General features: G+C 39.0%; 1 protein-coding gene across 1 annotated transcript in view; it reads left to right on the forward strand.

Moving 5' to 3' along the window:
• Rab38 (RAB38, member RAS oncogene family) overlaps positions 1-16459 on the forward strand; it is a 60434-nt gene extending 43975 nt beyond the window's left edge. Inside the window, exon 3 of the mRNA XM_051192183.1 lies at positions 15583-16459. Within this exon, the coding sequence (XP_051048140.1) occupies positions 15583-15735 (153 nt within the window). The 3' untranslated portion in view covers positions 15736-16459. The remainder of the gene's footprint in view (positions 1-15582) is intronic.
• Positions 16460-17132: the final 673 nt, after the last annotated feature.

Consider the following 17132-nt stretch of genomic DNA (forward strand, 5'->3'; position numbering starts at 1 on the left):
CTAAATGAGGCCACTCATGGAACCACTGAATTTGGAGTTGTTCTAGCCTTGAGTGTGAACATGTAACCAAATCTAAATTCATCTGAGTCCTTCCTCAGAAATTTTTGCATATGAAATTGAGGGCTAGAAATCTTTTTCTCCGACATCAAAATAATGAACCACTGAGCCTAGAAGCTTCAAGTCTCTTCCTATTCAAAAAGCCACTACAGATGGAGAAAATGAAGCTGACCTGATACAATTTGAGAGCATAATGTTATTGCCTAATGCTCATGGAATAGCCCTAGTCTTTCAGCAATTCTGTCACTCCCAGGAACTAAACTCCTGGGACTAAATTGCCTGGGACAATTCAATGGGTTTCTGAATTTTATAGTCAAAAGACTTACGGCTAATCAAGTTGATAGAGTATACTTGCTCTAGTAAGTGATCCGTTAAACAAATGCCTCCCATCTAGAGCCTCAATACGAGGAATCATCCTCATTAAAGGGGAAGTATTCTAAGTCTCCCCCAAGTTCCACTGAATTAGTCAACAGACAGAGATAGTCTCAAGGGTCACCTTCAAGTCTGCTTGGAAAAAGAATATAAATTCCCTGCCTTCACAGTTGATGAAATTGACTAGAGAGGGAGGGAGGGAGGGAGAGAGGGAGGAAGGGATTTTGACATGGCTTTAATGAGTAGAACAGTGGGCAGTGACATCAGTGCCAAGATGAATTTCCTATCTTAACAGGTCTTGATTTTAAAAGAACTTGAGTGTAATGGATATCAACATAGGCAGCTCATACCTTTCTCCTTCAGTTTTCTTTCTTTTTCACAGGGTAACTTACCCAAAAATGACATTTTAAAAACTGTTTCCCTACATACTAGGTAATAGTATGACGAAAGACTACCAGGAAGCACCTAGAAGAGGAGCATAGTTTTACCTTGTTTTGATTGGCAGGAAGTACCAATCTACCAATGTACACAATGTCTTTTCATAAACAACCAGGCCCGTTGTTTTAAATGTATACTATGTGACTCTATTTTGCTAACATGGTATTTGCACATGCGCGCACACACATACACACACACACACACACACACACACACACACACACACACACACACTTCATCTTCAGCTAGACTCAGAAATGGAGAAAGGTGAACATAGAAACAGTACATGTAGACAGATTTTTCTTGGGCCTCAAGCTCACAAAAAAATGACACAGGGACTTATTAATTATGAAATCTCAGCCTTAGCTTAGGCTTGTTTCTAACTAGCTCTTACAACTTAAATTAACACACATTTTTAGTCTATGTTCTTTCACACACTCATTACCTTCTTTCCATTTTGCCCATCCTGCTTCCCCAGCCTCTGGCTTGCAACACTGTTTTTTATCTTCCCTGAGCTCTCTCTGTCCAGAAGTCCTTGCTGTATCCCCTACCTAGCTATTGGCCATTTACCTTTTTATTAAACCAATCACAGTAACATTTCTTTATACAATGCAATCCCATATCTTGCAGCAAGATAACTTAGGTAAAGGTTAAAATTATGTTCTATAAAAACAGTTGATAAATCTCTCCTTTGGTCCATCCACTCCTCTCCCACATACCACTGCTGCTCCAAGTTTGTAACTGCCAAATATATAAAGAGAAGCACTAAGCCTGAGAAATACAACATTATGTAATAGTCTTATGATCATGTTAGCACAGGAGAAATAAAATGGTGCAGGGGTTCTTTTTGCTTTGCTCCAGTCCTCCCTTTCTGCCAGGAATCCACCATGTCCTAATGATACTCTGTGGATACAAAGCTTCCTGTGTACTACATATTGTTCTGAATGAGAAAGGAAGTCATCTACACGGAAAGTTTGAGTAAGAATAACCAACCTGGATTTGAATTGTTGATTTACAGCCAGAGAGGCAAATAAGACTAACTTGGGCAGAGGTCATTGTGAGTACTCTAGCCTCCAGCACAACCTATGCTCTAGCTCAGCTGAGCTCTGCTAAGCAGGGGAGTCAGTGGAGATGAGACAGAAGGGACAAGCTTGGCACACTTCAGTAGCCTGTACTCATTCAAGTAGCTGGTCTGAGCCAATGAAGTTTTATAAGTTGATAAAGAGGATGAGGCATGAACAAAATTATACTTTAATTAAAATAACCAGGAGACAATTTGGCAGGGAAAGGAAGGGTTCCTTTTAATGGGAGGAAACTGGAAGCATGAAGCCTGAGAGAGTATGTAGGGCATGAACTATGGAGAGAAAGATTATGAGAGGAAGGCGCATCATGCATAAAAACAAAGAAGGATTCCTGAACTACATTGACAATCAGAGTGGCTAATACAGCATACTTAAACACAGCCTGAGACAAGATGTATCTGATCTGCTGAAAGACTCATGATTATTTCCTGACTAATCAATTATTTTTAATTTCTATTAGTTAATTAATAACTAACATTATATATGTATGTATATATAAAATAACATGATATTTCATGTCCTGTAGTGTCCAGTTATCCAATTATAAACTTATGGAATGAAGAAAGGAATGTATGAGTCCATATCAGAAAGGAATAAATTGTATTATCAGATGAAATGTACTACTTGAGGATGGTCACAGGCTAAGGATGACCTGTTATCTGACTATGGAACTTAATAGCTAGAACTCAGAAATTTGAAAAGGCGGGTAGTTGGATTTAGTTCCTAGAGTGCAGACTAGGGTTGTGGTAGTTAACTAACATCACATACATTCCAGACATTAAAATGTGATTAAAGATGAATTTCTTAGCTTTTTCCAACATCTCCATTTTTACACCCCATTTTATTCTTATTTGTTTTTATTCTCATTAGCATTATTATGATTACAGTGGTAAAGATAATTTTATTTACATGACCTGAAAAATGCAAGACTTTTATTAAAGTATCTTTGTCTCAGTCCCCATTATATTGTTGTGAAGAGACACCATAATCACAGCAACTCTTAAAAAGGTATGCATTTAACTGGGGCTGGCTTACAAAGTCAAAGGCTTAGTTCATTATTGTCATGGTGGGAAGCATGTTGGCACACAGGCAGACATGGTACTGGAGAGGTTGCTGAGAGTTCTGCATCTGATTGGCAAGCAGCAGGAAGAGAGAAACACTATGGCTGGCTTGAGCATTTGATTCAAAGCCCACCTCCAGTGACACACTTCATCCATCAAGGCTACACCTAGTCCAGCATGACTATACCTCCTAATCCCTATCAAATAGTGACACTTCCTAGTGGCCAAGCATTCTAATATGGGGGTCATTCCTATCACCATATTCAAACCACCACACCCTACTAAAGAGTTAACTGATGAATGGAAAAAAGTATAATATATCAAGAAAAAGCAAACTAAAGAACTGGAAGAATATTATCAGGCTCAAACTGACAACTCATTTAATTAAAAAAAAAATAAGAGCTGTTATAGAAAGATAATACTGTATACCTACATAGACATGTACAATGTTTATGTCTATTCATAAAATAGCAGCAATTATGTATTATGTACTATGATTATGTACACATATTGCTAAAATATTATTTATAGTCCTTATAATCCTATGTGCTCATTGGTTTTAACTGTCACATGATAGTTTTTTCTTAATTAGGAATTTATTTATCTTTATTTTATGTACATGTGTGTTTCATCTGCATGGATATGTGCTCCTTCTGTGCTTGACACATGTTGAGGCCAGAAACAGGTATCAAATCCCTTGGGACCGGAGTTAAAGACAGTTGTGAGCCACCACCACCATGTGGGTGCTGGGAAACTAAGCCAGGTCCTCTGTAAGAGGAGCAAGTGCTTTTAATATCACAACACAGAAGACATTTTAAAGAAAGAATTCTGTAGATCAGATTGTTCTGTGGTTGTAGCTGTGTGGACTTGTCTTAATTGTTAATTGATGTTGGAAGACCCAGCACATGTCACTATTTCCCAGACACAGAACCCTGAACATCGGAAGAGGAGAGAAAGCTGTCAGAGCAAGTAAGCAAAGACCCAGACATTTGTTCTCCCTCTGCTTTGTGGATGTGATGCTGTAAGTTCCTGCCTTGATTCCCCCCACCCCTTAGTAATGATCTGGGGCCTGAACATAAGCCAAATAAGCCCTTTCTTTTCTAAGTTGATTTTGTCAGGATATTTTATCTCATCGATGGAAATGAAACTTGAACATTCTGAGAAGTGGGTTTTATTAATTGGTTCTATCATGTAGGCAAGGCTCAGGAAAATTATGTCTTTGTCTACTCTGGATATTAAGCAGCAATGGTTAGTCTAAAAAGGAACAACAAATAGAAATAATTGTTTCTAAGGAAATAAATAATAGAAGTTAGGCCTAGTTGGGTGGAAATCTAATTATCTAACTGGTTCAGTCAATCTGTCCCCCCACTTCCTCTGGATAGAGTAGTGTCAGCAACTGGAACAAATTAGAGTAGGCAGCAAGGGTTGTGGAGTAAATTCGGTTGTGAGCACATTTTCTTTCTCATTCTCTACTCAAATCACCCATATCTACATTTATTTTCATTTTGGAAACAGTGCTTGTGACTCTTCTGAGGACCTGATCACTCATTTAGTCGGTTAATGGGCTGTTCATTTACTCATTTACTCACATACTGTCTGGAGCCACTGTGGTGGACAGTGGGATACAACAATAGCCCTGTCGTCTTAGTGAAGGATGCATATAAATTAGCCTTTTTCTGTTGAAAAAGGTGACGGTACTTTAAGAGCTTCTGTCTAAGCCAAAGGAAATCATGAGACTCCACACAGAATATGATAACCAAAGTATGACTTGAAGCAAGATGAGAATGAGATAGGAGTACAGACTTATATTTGTAGAAGTACCAGTGGCTATATTGGAGTAATGTCTGGGTACTTCATCTCTGTTTATCATTTAACACTATCAAGAGCCCCATGAAATAGAGTTGTTACTGGTCTCATTTTTCAGAGTAGGAAGTGGAGACAGAGCTTTTCAACTTATCCTTGGTCCCAGAGATAATTCACATTATAGATCTTGACTCTGAAGCATGCTTTCATTCTATTACACCCTGCTCCTTCCGAGACAATGATGCACCAGTTTCAGTTTGCAGACTTAACACACAGAGTTGCCAGAACAAAGGCATTTAATCAAGACAGAAATAGATTTTAAGATAGGTCATTTGTGCTCATAGTGAGCAATCAATAACACTTGAAATCGAATCAAATACATCCACCATACACTGTGGCTAACTGTTTATTCTGCATGTGTCTCAATCTTCTCTTCATTAAAGTAGGGCTCATAGTATATTACTTCTCAGATGAGTTAATATGTATAGCAGCATGCATAGCAGAATATAGACTAAGTGTTTGAGCAGGATTAGCAGTTATTACTATTAATATTTGTGTCTATTGGGTCATCTTCCTTCCAGAGCTGACAAATGAGAAAAGATATTAACCGAAGCTCTTCTTCATGAATGGAGTTATTAAGTCTGACTATGTGATAGTGCTGAAACTTGAGTATTCTCTTTTTAAAACTGTTTATTGGGTGTCTTAACACTGTGTTAGCAAAAGACTCACTGTGAGGGCAATTAAAACTCTACTGAATTAAAAGTAAAGTGTTAATAGTAGCAGCATCTGTGAGTGTTCTGACTTAGTAATTATTCATGTGAAGTTACACATACTAGATTTGGAAAATACTTCTCGGGAATGTCAAACTCAAATAAACTCTTGGGAATTTTCTGCCTAATATTAGGGTTGCATGTAATGAGGGAGAAAACAGTAGGTATGATGCCATGTTTCTTCCAGTTCAGGAATTTAATGGAAATGAGTGAGTTAGGTGACAAACTAGAGGCAGTATGCTTATGTCATTTAAAGACAGTAAATCTGAAAGCCACCAAATTAATTACCGGCCATGGACCAAGTGAAAAATATTGTAGATGGCTCATTTCTAATCTTTCATGTTTAGAAAGAAGTAATAGAGCAAGAAGGAAGGTGAGCTAATGCCTGGTGCCTCACTTAGGGTATGGAGAAGAGTAAGCCAAAAGGAGGAACTCAGCTGCCCTGTGGCCCTGCACCCTCATGGAATATGTTTCAGGTTCATATAATTAGTTTGATTTGTGGGCTTGGTAACTGAGGAAATTGTGTAACCCCATTTTTCTTGCTTGGGTTTTGTGGGGGGGCAGGATTAACTTGGCCTACACAAGGAAAATACATAAATGGTACATGATTTATAATAAGTTTCCATAGGTATTAGTGATATTGCATAATATTATGATTTAGAGAGTTCTTGTCATGATGGAAATCAGTAACACATAGCATGTATTATCATTAAACATGATACTGTTGGGACACCAGCAAAAGGCAGGAAAGACATAGTCTCAGGGTCACTTGTTGTGGCTATAAAGAGTCAGAGAATATAGAGGATGCATACAGGATGCATTTCACAAAACAGACAGACAGACACTCAGAAGTGATAAGATTTTCAGAAATAATGAATAGAGTAGACAGCAAAAACTAAGAGGAGGTACATGTGCAGTTCAGTAACTTATGTAATGTTTATGATTCACCTTTCCTGCTGTTTGCCTTCCGTTCCTGGGGTGTCAGAGAGGCTACAGAAGTGATCACTTGTTTCCATTTCTCATTAGCATTTGGCAACTCTGTAAATCTAGGGTGTTTTCAGGGCTAAAGTGGGGTACATGGCTGTCTGGGTGATGGAAGGTGTTCATAGGCAGATGAGAGAAGAGAATGTGAGATTTGAGGCCCTGAAGCTGAAGGAAGTACACAGGACTTGGACTATAATACCTAAAAATGAAAAGGACAGCTGGTAGGTGATGTAGTAGAGCAGTAGCCTCACATGCCAGAAACTCCCCGGGTTCAAACCACAGCACAGGAAAATTTAAAGCTTGAAAGTAAAGACCATAGGAGCAGTGTTGCAGAGGAAGTGAACCTCTTCACTGAGCAAATTTGCAGACTTCTCTGTATTCTATCCTTTGTGCTGACAACATGATCATTGTCTGCCCTGATCAGTAAAGATGCAGCTCGGTCTCCCAATAGCCTTAGAGTGACACTGGGTAACCTTTAGTTTTTCTTTATATACCATGTATGCCTTCTCATTCAGAAATAGGACTGAGTACAAAACTTTGGGTTCTTGTGACTGTTAGCTTGACATCAATAAAAGGTAGTTGAGCATTTTCCAAGCAAATGGAAAATGCAGGACTGTGAAGGCAGGGGCCGTGTTCTTGACCCAAGCATTGTAGGATCTCGTGTTCAACGTTCTGTGAATTGAAATTTTCTCTTTAAAAAACTTATCACTCAGTATTGCTGTAGAGATTAAGAGTAAAACTTCATTATGAGAACATTGTGTAAGGCATAAGTCTCAGATGAAGGGAGCCCCAGTCAAAGCTTGGGCTCTACAAGAGTCAGGAAGTCTTAAACAGAATGGAAGGGAGGAAGAAAGGGCAAAGCAGACACAAACTGTCACCAGTGTTCATATCGACTACAGAAAAGAAAATATCGACTAACATAGAGCTAGAGACCTTTTTGCACAAAGGTGTCCAATAAACAAATGATGCAAGTTTTCCTTCGAGTAAGGAATTTTAAACCGCTGTCTGTGTGAGACTTCTTACTGTAGTGTTATTACCCAACACCTACCCGCTCTAATTAGAACTTCAAGTGCTGAGGAATTTAGTGCCCTAATCTCAGGCCTCTGGTACATTTGGCATTTCGTTTGAGGTTGTATATGGAAAGACTGTGGAAAGTGATTTCTTTGTTGCCTTCTAACAAGGTAGATATGACAGTTTTCTATTAGAATTTTCTCCTCTCTGCCTCTAGGGGTCAAAGATTAAATAATTTGACCCCAGACAGATGTGCTAAAGAGTTGATTAAAAAACTGACAAGATCTCCTGACCTCAGCTAGAGTACAAAGCTTTGAAAAACCAGACCACTCCAGTGTAGAGCACTGTATTAAATTATATTTTCAGAAGTTCCAAAATAGAAATGAAAATGACAGAATATTTAAAGATCTCTTCACTGTTTGTGTCTTTTTTTCCTTTTATTTATTTATTTATAACCAAGTCCATTTAAATGAAAACAAACATTTATACACAATATTTGGGAATTTGGGCATTGTTCTTTCCAGACTACTTCCTGCTGGCAAGGGGCACTGTCATAGGGGATTCTAAGAAGATGCAGAAATCCTGGCTGTAGTCTGTAAGGCTGCTTTGACCAGCTGTTTTGAATGTAGGATCAACTGGTACTCGGTTTCAGGCAGTCTGGCTTGATCAAACCACATTAGTCTGGAAGGAATCCACAGCTTTTCATTTTCTGTGGAAAAAAAAGAGAAATCCTTTTCCCCAGTAACTTGTCCTTGAACATAAATTTTGCAGTCAACTCATTTTTTTTATTTAATTTATTATTTTTCATGCCGATCCCAATTCCCTCATCCCCCTCCCTCCCTCCTTCCCTTCCTTTTACCCTCTCTGCCCTCTCACATGCACTCTAACCACCCTCCCCTCCCATTCCCCCACCTTAATTCCATATGTAGGGGAATGCCATCCAGTTGGGGTCATGTAGATCTGACAGGTCATGTGAAGTAGGGACTAGGACTTCTCTCCTGTCTCTAGATTAAGGAAGTTATCCCTCCATGGGGGATGTGTGAGCAAGGCCCTTTTGTGCACCAGGGATACATCCTGGCTCCACTGTCTGAGGTCCCTTAGACTGCTCAGTTCTTCTGGCTGAGACCCATATTCAGGGGGGGTTGAGTCAGTCCTATGCTGGCTTCTCAGCTATCAGTCTGGTGGCCCATTAGCTCCTCCTTGTTCAGGTAAGCTGTCTGTAAGTGTTTCTGCTGCATGGTCTTGTCCTCTCTATCTGTATCTGGGTTCTACTTTCACTCAGTGTTTATGTATGGGTGTTTGCTCCTGTTTCCAACAGGCATTAATTGAGGGCTCCATGGATAAGTTAGTTGTTGATCTCACTCTCCAGGAAGGGCATTTATGGTAGCCTTTCCATGGAAGCTCAAATTGTTAGTTGGCAGCAGTCTTGTAGTTCTCTAGACCTTTCTGTGTGTTCAATTTTATCTTCAATCCAATATTGGCTCCCTCTTTTATGTTCTCTCTTTTCTCTCTCTCTCTCTCTCTCTCTCTCTCTCTCTCTCTCTCTCTCTCTCTCTCTCTCTCGTCTTCTATTCCTAACCAGGCTCAATCTTCCTGTTCGCACATGCTTTCCTTTCCTTCCCCTCTTTTTCTCCTCCCCATCTTTTTCGCTGCCTCCCCACCTTCCCCTGTGCTCTGGGGGACTTGTCCCTTCCCGGTTCTGTGAGGGACTTTATATGAATCTCTTAGAATACACCTTGTATCCTAGTTCCTCTGGTGGTATGAATTATAGGCTGGTAATTCTTTGCTCTATGTTGAAATCCATATATGAGTGAGTACATACTGTGTTCCTCTTTTTGTGACTGGGTTACCTCAAGTGCCATCCACTTGCCTGCGAATTTTGAGATACCATTATCTTTTTTCTGCAGAATAGTATTCCATTGTGTAGATGTGCTTATAACTGTGTGCACATTTAATTTCTTAATATTTGTGTATGCTTTTTTTAAGATAGAGGATGCATGTGCAATGCTTGTGTACACATTTACATATATGTATGGAAGCCAATGGTTTACTTAAACACTCTTTTTCTCTGTTGTTGGGACAGGTTCTCTCACTAAATCTGGAGCCTACTAGTTTTGTAGACTGACTGGCCAGCAAGCCCCAGGAAATGTCTTGTACTAAATTTATAGATGCCCCTCCAGTACTAAAATTATAGATACATGACACCTCACTCAGGCTTTACATGCCAATCAATCCACCTCCATGGTCTATGTATATGTGTGTGTGTGTGTTGTATATGTGTTTGTGTGCTATATGTATGTATGTATGTATGTATGTGTGTATAAATGTTTGTGTGTCCATGGGTATGCACACCCATGTAGATGCCATTGGGTGGTTTCTTCTACTGCTGTCTGTCTTATTCCTCTAAGACATCACCTTTCACTAAACAAGAACCTCAGTCTTTTCAGTTAGGCTGCCTGACTAGTGAGCTCCTGGGATCTTCCAATCTGTCCTTCTCAGTGTAGCCATAACCAGCTGTTAGATGGGCACTGAAGATTCGAACTCAGACAGGCTTACAAAGCAAGTACTCTTACCAACTGAGTCATCTTCTCAGACCAGAATCTTTTGAAATATGTCCACATGGGTTATTATGTTAGATTAATTGAATTTATGCCTGAGAAAGAGAGCCTGGTAATATGCATTTGTAAACTAAGGTGGTAGACATATATAGCCATGACTGAGAACTCTGGATTTAGAAGTGAAGTTATTGTCTTTCTATGTTAAAGCTGTGAAACTGTTGTGTAGTGCTCAGAGTGCAGCACAGAGGTTGAGTCTTGGTTGAAATGAAAGATTAACCAAAGGCAAGCTGTACTCTGGGTGAATTTTCCTAGGCATATGGCTTCCTTGCCTTTAAAACAGGGCTGTCAAGTGCTTTTCATAGACTATGTGTATGTGTGTGTGGGGGGAATGCATGAAAACATTAATTTGTAAACAACCCACTGTGTAACCATGGTACTCATACCATTTGTTTTAGTGAAATGCTTTGTTGGCAATTTAAAAGCCTTTATTGATACAGTGAAGGGAACCCATGGCAGTGGCCTCAGCCTTAGCCAAGTGACCTGAAGCTGCTAGCACAATAGACCATCTCCTCATACATTATGCATGCGTGAATGAATCAGCCAGATTTGACAGCCTCTGTGTAGCTTGGGAATTGCAGAATGTGTAAATTCCCTTTCAGGTAGAAGAGGCTTCTGGGAGACTGTTATTGCTCTGAGTCACATATGCAAACAAAAATCCCCAGGTAGCATTTACAGTTGAGCCAGGACAACTACTCTACCTTCACCTGCAGTCTGAGCCTGACTGTGAGTACCTGGATGCCAAGTAGCTTAGGGATGCCTGAAACCTAACTGAAGTTTTGACAGGCAAGGTTTGATCATCTACCTTGTGGAGACGAAAAGGAAGAGGTGTTTGTTCTATATTAGACTGAAGTGGACTCAGAATGTAAAAATACTTACCTTCAACCCTGATGATGAGTTCAATCCCCTGTGGAAGGAGAGAACTGACTTTCTCAAATTGGCATGCACGCACCACTAAATCAATAATTCTTTTAAAAGTTTCTATATTGATATTTGTTTTCTCACCTTTGTGTCAAGTGGTGCACAATGAAAGTAATAAAGAGGATACTAAACATATTTGAAAGGGTAGCAGCAGTTAAAATCTGGCTTACCTGAGGTCCCAATGAAATACTCCTTCCTTTTTTTTTCTGCCACTAAGCACCCTGTCCATTTCATTCCTGTATTTATTGGGGAAGTCTTTAGAAGAGTTGAAATTAGTTTAGTTGGCTTTAGACACTACATACACACCTGCCTTGCTTTTAGGCAGTAAGCATGTTGTCTCTATCGCTATTTCTATTTTCCCTGCATTCATGCCTGTGGCTTGGGGCTATCTACTTACTCTCTTTCATTCTCAGGGTCCTCAGCTGCCAGACTGAGAAGGGATCAAATTCACATATTACTGTTCTTCAGATACTGAGTGAAATCTCACAAGAACAGAATATAGATGCTGCTATACCATTCACTGCTCCAAGTATTCCACTTGTTCTAAGTAATAATATGATTAACTTATAATCACCTGTGTGGCAGAATTTTTTAAAAATTTTCTCTTTTCAAGAGGGATTTGTTACTTTTCTTGTGTTGTAATAACTTATCATTGCTTAAAGCAACTTAGAGTAGAGGATGGTTTATTTTAGCTGACAGTTCCAAAGATTGTAGAAAGTCATCTGGACCTAGAAACTCATCAAAAGGAAAACATGAGGCTGGCCTGGTAATAAGGAAGGAGAAAGATCATGTTTCATGCATCCACAGGAAGCAGGGAGAAACAGTAGGTAAGGGGCCTACTGGTTATAAGACCTTAAAGACTGTCTCTAACTACCTCCTTCATTCAGCAAAGTTCCATTTCCTAAGGGTTCCATAACTTTCCCAAACAGCACTACCAACTAGGGACCACATGTGTATTCAAGTACATGAGTCTGTGGAACACATTTCTTACTTACACTGTCATTGAAGCATCTGAGGCTTTGAACTTTCCTGAGCTCACACAGTCAGAAAGGGTGTGGGCAGGGACTAGGATAAGCATGTGACATCAGATACCTTTTCTACCCATTATATTCCTTCCTTTTCACAGCATGCTTGTGGTGAATATAATGATAAATGGAAGCCCTGAATGCTTCCTGGCTTCATCTTACATCTCTGATCTGGATTAGGTATGCTGCCATGATAACTAGAAGCAAGCACTCCAGCACTGGTATTTATGAATTGTATGCTGCTGATAGTTCAGGCTGTGTTCAGTGTCTCTACTGTCTTGTTTATAAAGGGATTGTAGAGATTCTAGCAATTAAACATCTGAAATAAAATGAGCCACAAATGCTCTTTCCAGATTCGTTATTCCTCTGTGTTTCATACAAACTTTTCTAGTTTGTAAGCACAGACTGGAATGGGACTTTCTCATTTTCATCTCTGTGCCAAGGACTTAAGAGGAACGCACATAATACTAGATAAAATAATGTGTGTGACCCATTCACTATGAACTGTCACTCTATTTTTATTTAGGGCCTCTGTGAAGATTCTGTTATTCCTTTTCTCTGCTTGTTACCTTGGTAGGAAGCCCCATGTACCCACCCCAGTCCTAACCCAACTTAACTTTACTCTCCAAAAGCAACTTCTCCTTCATCTTATCTTTTACAGAAACCATCTTACTAGGCTGCCACTGATTAGATGGATATTTTAGTAGTTTCTTCATCATGATGAATAGATTTTCATTTATTTGCCATTATTAACATTTAATCATATTCATTAAGAGATCTTTTGTCAATTTTACATTAATAAATGAAAACCATATTTAACTTCAATGTTAACATATAAATGGAAATTAAAAAAAATCACTAAAAGGCCTGTTACATTATACTCGAAGGAGAGGCTCTATTATATAAACATGTTTTTATAGTGTATAACAAAAGAATTATTTAGTACCTGTTATGTCTAATGCTGGGTAAAGAACCTTTGTTACTGTATTTGATCTTTAAAATAGTTTGGACAATATTTTGTTATGATTCGGGGAAGAACACATGAGGGCCCACCTCTCCCTAAGGGACCATTAGTAGTCACCGGAGTGTCATTTTCTTCAGTAGTGTAGACACAAAAAAGTAGTACATGTTCCATTAAATAACATTTCACACATGTTCATACAAACAACCCTAATTACATTCAGTGAGTCACTCAGAGCAAAAGACATGAAAGTGTGAGGGGGGTGTTATGAAGAGGGAACATTTATATGGAAGACGGAGGGGGCTGAGAGAGGGTAGTGGTGGTGAACATGACTAAAGTTCATATATATGTGTGCATATACATGTATATACATATTTTTTCAAAGAATAAATATTTAAAAATCAGGACAAAAACTTGAAAAGAATCACAATTTGCTTTAATGCCAGCGAGTGGTTTGACCTTCCAATCTACCTGCTATGCAGTCATACTGAATGTCTGCAACCTTTCTAAACTGAAAGTTTCTTACCCACCAACATATGGTAATAGCTCATGTCTGGTATTTGGGGTAGATTAGAGTACCATTCTTTCTGACATGCAAGCAATAGTCAATGAGAAGTTACCCTAGCATATATGATTTCCTAGTGAGAGATGTCCCCTATTCTGAGGTCTTTCCTCCAAGGCAAAGTGAGGTTACCCATTCTCACCATCATGAATGTAATGTAGTAGAGAACCAGTAAAACCAGGTTTACACTTAGTGACAACTGGATTGATTCAGAAACATAGCTTTGAGTTTAGTCTGTCCCAAAATCTCAGACATTCGCTGCCTAAACCCAGATTATTGTCTTGGAGCAAAGAGCTCAGTTATGACCTCTGGGAATGATGGTGGAAAAAGAAAGTATGACAGGTGTACCAAGCATGGACTGTGACCTCAGGAAGCGGTGGCACAGGTATTGCTGTACTCTAGTTTCCATGGAATGGAACCTATGCTAGAACTATGGAAGAGATGGCTCCCACCTCCCACCTCACCAATAACAACAGAATCCATGAGAACAAAAGCTATTATTCTTCAGTATTCTAAAGGGAATTAAAGAATATGAGCCTAAAATATTTGGCATGTAGATATAAAGTGTATGTACAAGTGACCAGTCAAGTGATACAAGCTTTTATTAGTCCTGTGTTGTCAGAAAGACCCTTTTGTAGTTGACACAGAAAAGGCTCAGAGACTACTGTGAGGAGTATTCCAGCAAAAAACAATAACAAGGTGTGTCTATATACTACGCTGGTCTTGAACTCACAGAGATTCACCTACCTCAGCCTCCCAGGTGCCAGGATTAAAGGCGTGCACCACCAATGCCCTGCAGAAATATGATTTCTAATCTTAATGAGTTCCAATAGCACAGGCATAATTCCCATGTATGCTGCATTTATCATGAACTGATTGGAACAGAGTCTAAGAATTCCCACCTCAAGGTTTCCATGAATTCATAAGAAAAGAACTTGAGACAATTACATCCTGACTTTTATTGCTTCTAGCCAAAAAGTCAGACATGTACCTTTTCGTGATTCTCATATTTTATTGGCCAGCAGCTGTCACATGTTCGTATCTGAGTTCAAGGAAGCCAGAAACATGGTGGCTGCAAGGAAAAAAAAATAGAAATATTGGTTACACTGCTAATAACTGATGCAAAAGGTGTCTTACTGACTCTATTTCCTATTGAGATTTTAAAAGCAGTATGCATTGGTGCAATTATAAACCTAGGCTAGACTGAAACTTGTTCATATAACAGGTGAAAAATAAGAAAATTGAAATCTAAAATATGTAACATTAAATGAATCCAGCAAACAATATTGTTGATATTGAACAAAATGAAATCTATACCTTAACTTTTGTAATGAACCAAGATATAAAAAAGTGAAAGAAATGGAGAAAGGAAGGGAAGAAGGAAGGGAGGGAGGAAGTAAAGAAGGAAGATGGCAATGAGAGAGGGAAAATAAGAAAAAAGTCTTCTTTCATGAATCACCAACAACACTGGCCTGGCTGGGGAGAATGCTCTAGTGTGTAAAACACTTGTTTTGCAAGCACAAGGATTAATGTCTGATCCCCAGAACCCAGAAAACAAATTCCAGACAAACTGCTGCAAAGATAACTTTAATCCCAGTGCTGGGGAAGTAGAGACAGGCAGCTCTTTGAGCCCCACTGGCCAGCCAACCTAACCTATTTGACTAGTTCCAGGCCAGTGAGAAACTATGTGTCAAAGAAAGGTGGAGGTACCTCAGACACAACACTTAAGGTTGACCTCAGACTTCTATATGCCTATATACACATGTTCATGGAGACAGCCAAACACACACACACACACACACACACACACACAGACACACACACACATTTTTAAATATTGGATTTTGTCTTATATGAGACTGTTATTTTACAATGTTGCATTAAAAGAAAACTGTTGATTATTTTTTCCCTTCCCCTTAGGAAAATATAAACATTGATGAAGCTTCAAGATGCCTGGTCAAGCATATACTTGCAAATGAGTGTGACCTCATAGAGTCCATAGAACCGGACATTGTGAAGCCCCACCTCACATCACCCAAGGTTATGAGCTGCTCTGGTTGTGCCAAGTCCTAGAAGGCACCTCTGCTGGCATATGGCAGACAGAACCCCATGGCCCTAATGAATTGTGCTTCATTTTTTCTTTATTACCATTTTGGTAAGTGTCAGGATAGAGAAGCACATGTGACAAGCCAAAGATATATAACTGCCTGTTTCATGTCAGAGAGGAGCAGAAAATGTTCTTTATATGTTTTCCCTGACCATCAGCACAGTGTTTACAAGCTTTTTAAAACATTTGTCTCTTGTAAAATGCTGTTTTATCACTGAGCAAAGTCACTCAGGGACACATCCAGCTGTGATACGTGTTCCTTTAATTCAGCAAAGGCCTCTGGTCTTCTTGAGAAGGGGAATAAGAGAGCCAGGCAGAGGTCAAACTAAGTGTGAATTTGCCTTGCCCTGGTGCGTCTTTGTTCAGGATTCAATTTGTTTCTGGGTGGCCCTACAGGTCTATGAAATAGAAACAGTATTTTTGCCACTCTTGGAAGACCTAAGGGTTGTCTGTGATGTTGCTCTTCAGAATCATGTGCACAGGCAGCCTGTGCTTTTGTTGCCTTCATTGTTACTTGCTGTGCCTTGAATGCTGGTTTAAATGAGAACTGTATGGAAAGACTTGTTCCCTGTATGTGCCTTTATTTTAGCATCCTCTGACTCAAGCTGTGGGAGTTCTCTGTACATGTAAGATATATTATATATATTTTTCACAAGTGGAAAATAAAACATTAAAGATGCTGTTTCCTTATTGCTGATATGCCTTCAATTTCTTTCTTAGTACTGTGGAATTTTTGACAATGCAATCGTGTTTCTCAAATTTTATTTCTACATTTGATTTTAGATAGGAGGTTAGGAATTGAGATGAGTTTATTTTATATGCATCAACTCTTTCATCTAGTATGTAGGTCAAGGAAATAACCAATGCTTATGAATTTTTGGTTAATCACAGAAATATTCCTTCATGCATTCTGACCTAGAGTGTTATAGAACAATAAATATAAAAACAAACAACTAGCCATACTGTTGAAATGTTGCAGGAGGGTAACATTTTTAATAGAACTATTTTCCTTTGATATTCATTGTACACTCACAAAAACTTCAACTTTTACAACATATACTTTTAATACATTCTCTTGACATATATTGTTTCTGTAAGCACCACACAGATGCTAGTATTGTGTTTCTTTGTTCCTTAGGATGTGCACTTGCCTCTGGTGCAAATGACCTACGAGGTAGAGAGTCCTATAGCATCTAGGAATTTATGCTTCTTGAACCAGCTCTTATCCATGAGAGCAGAGAATCAGTTATATAGACCCCGTACCCCACCCCACCTGTGTCAATTTTAATAATTCTAAAACATGATTATGGCATTAGGTACCTAGTTTTTATAGAGGGAATTTTCCATTTGACTCATCAAAATG

The sequence above is a fragment of the Phodopus roborovskii genome, unplaced genomic scaffold (genome assembly GCF_943737965.1).
Source record: "Phodopus roborovskii unplaced genomic scaffold, PHOROB, whole genome shotgun sequence".
NCBI lineage: Eukaryota > Metazoa > Chordata > Mammalia > Rodentia > Cricetidae > Phodopus > Phodopus roborovskii.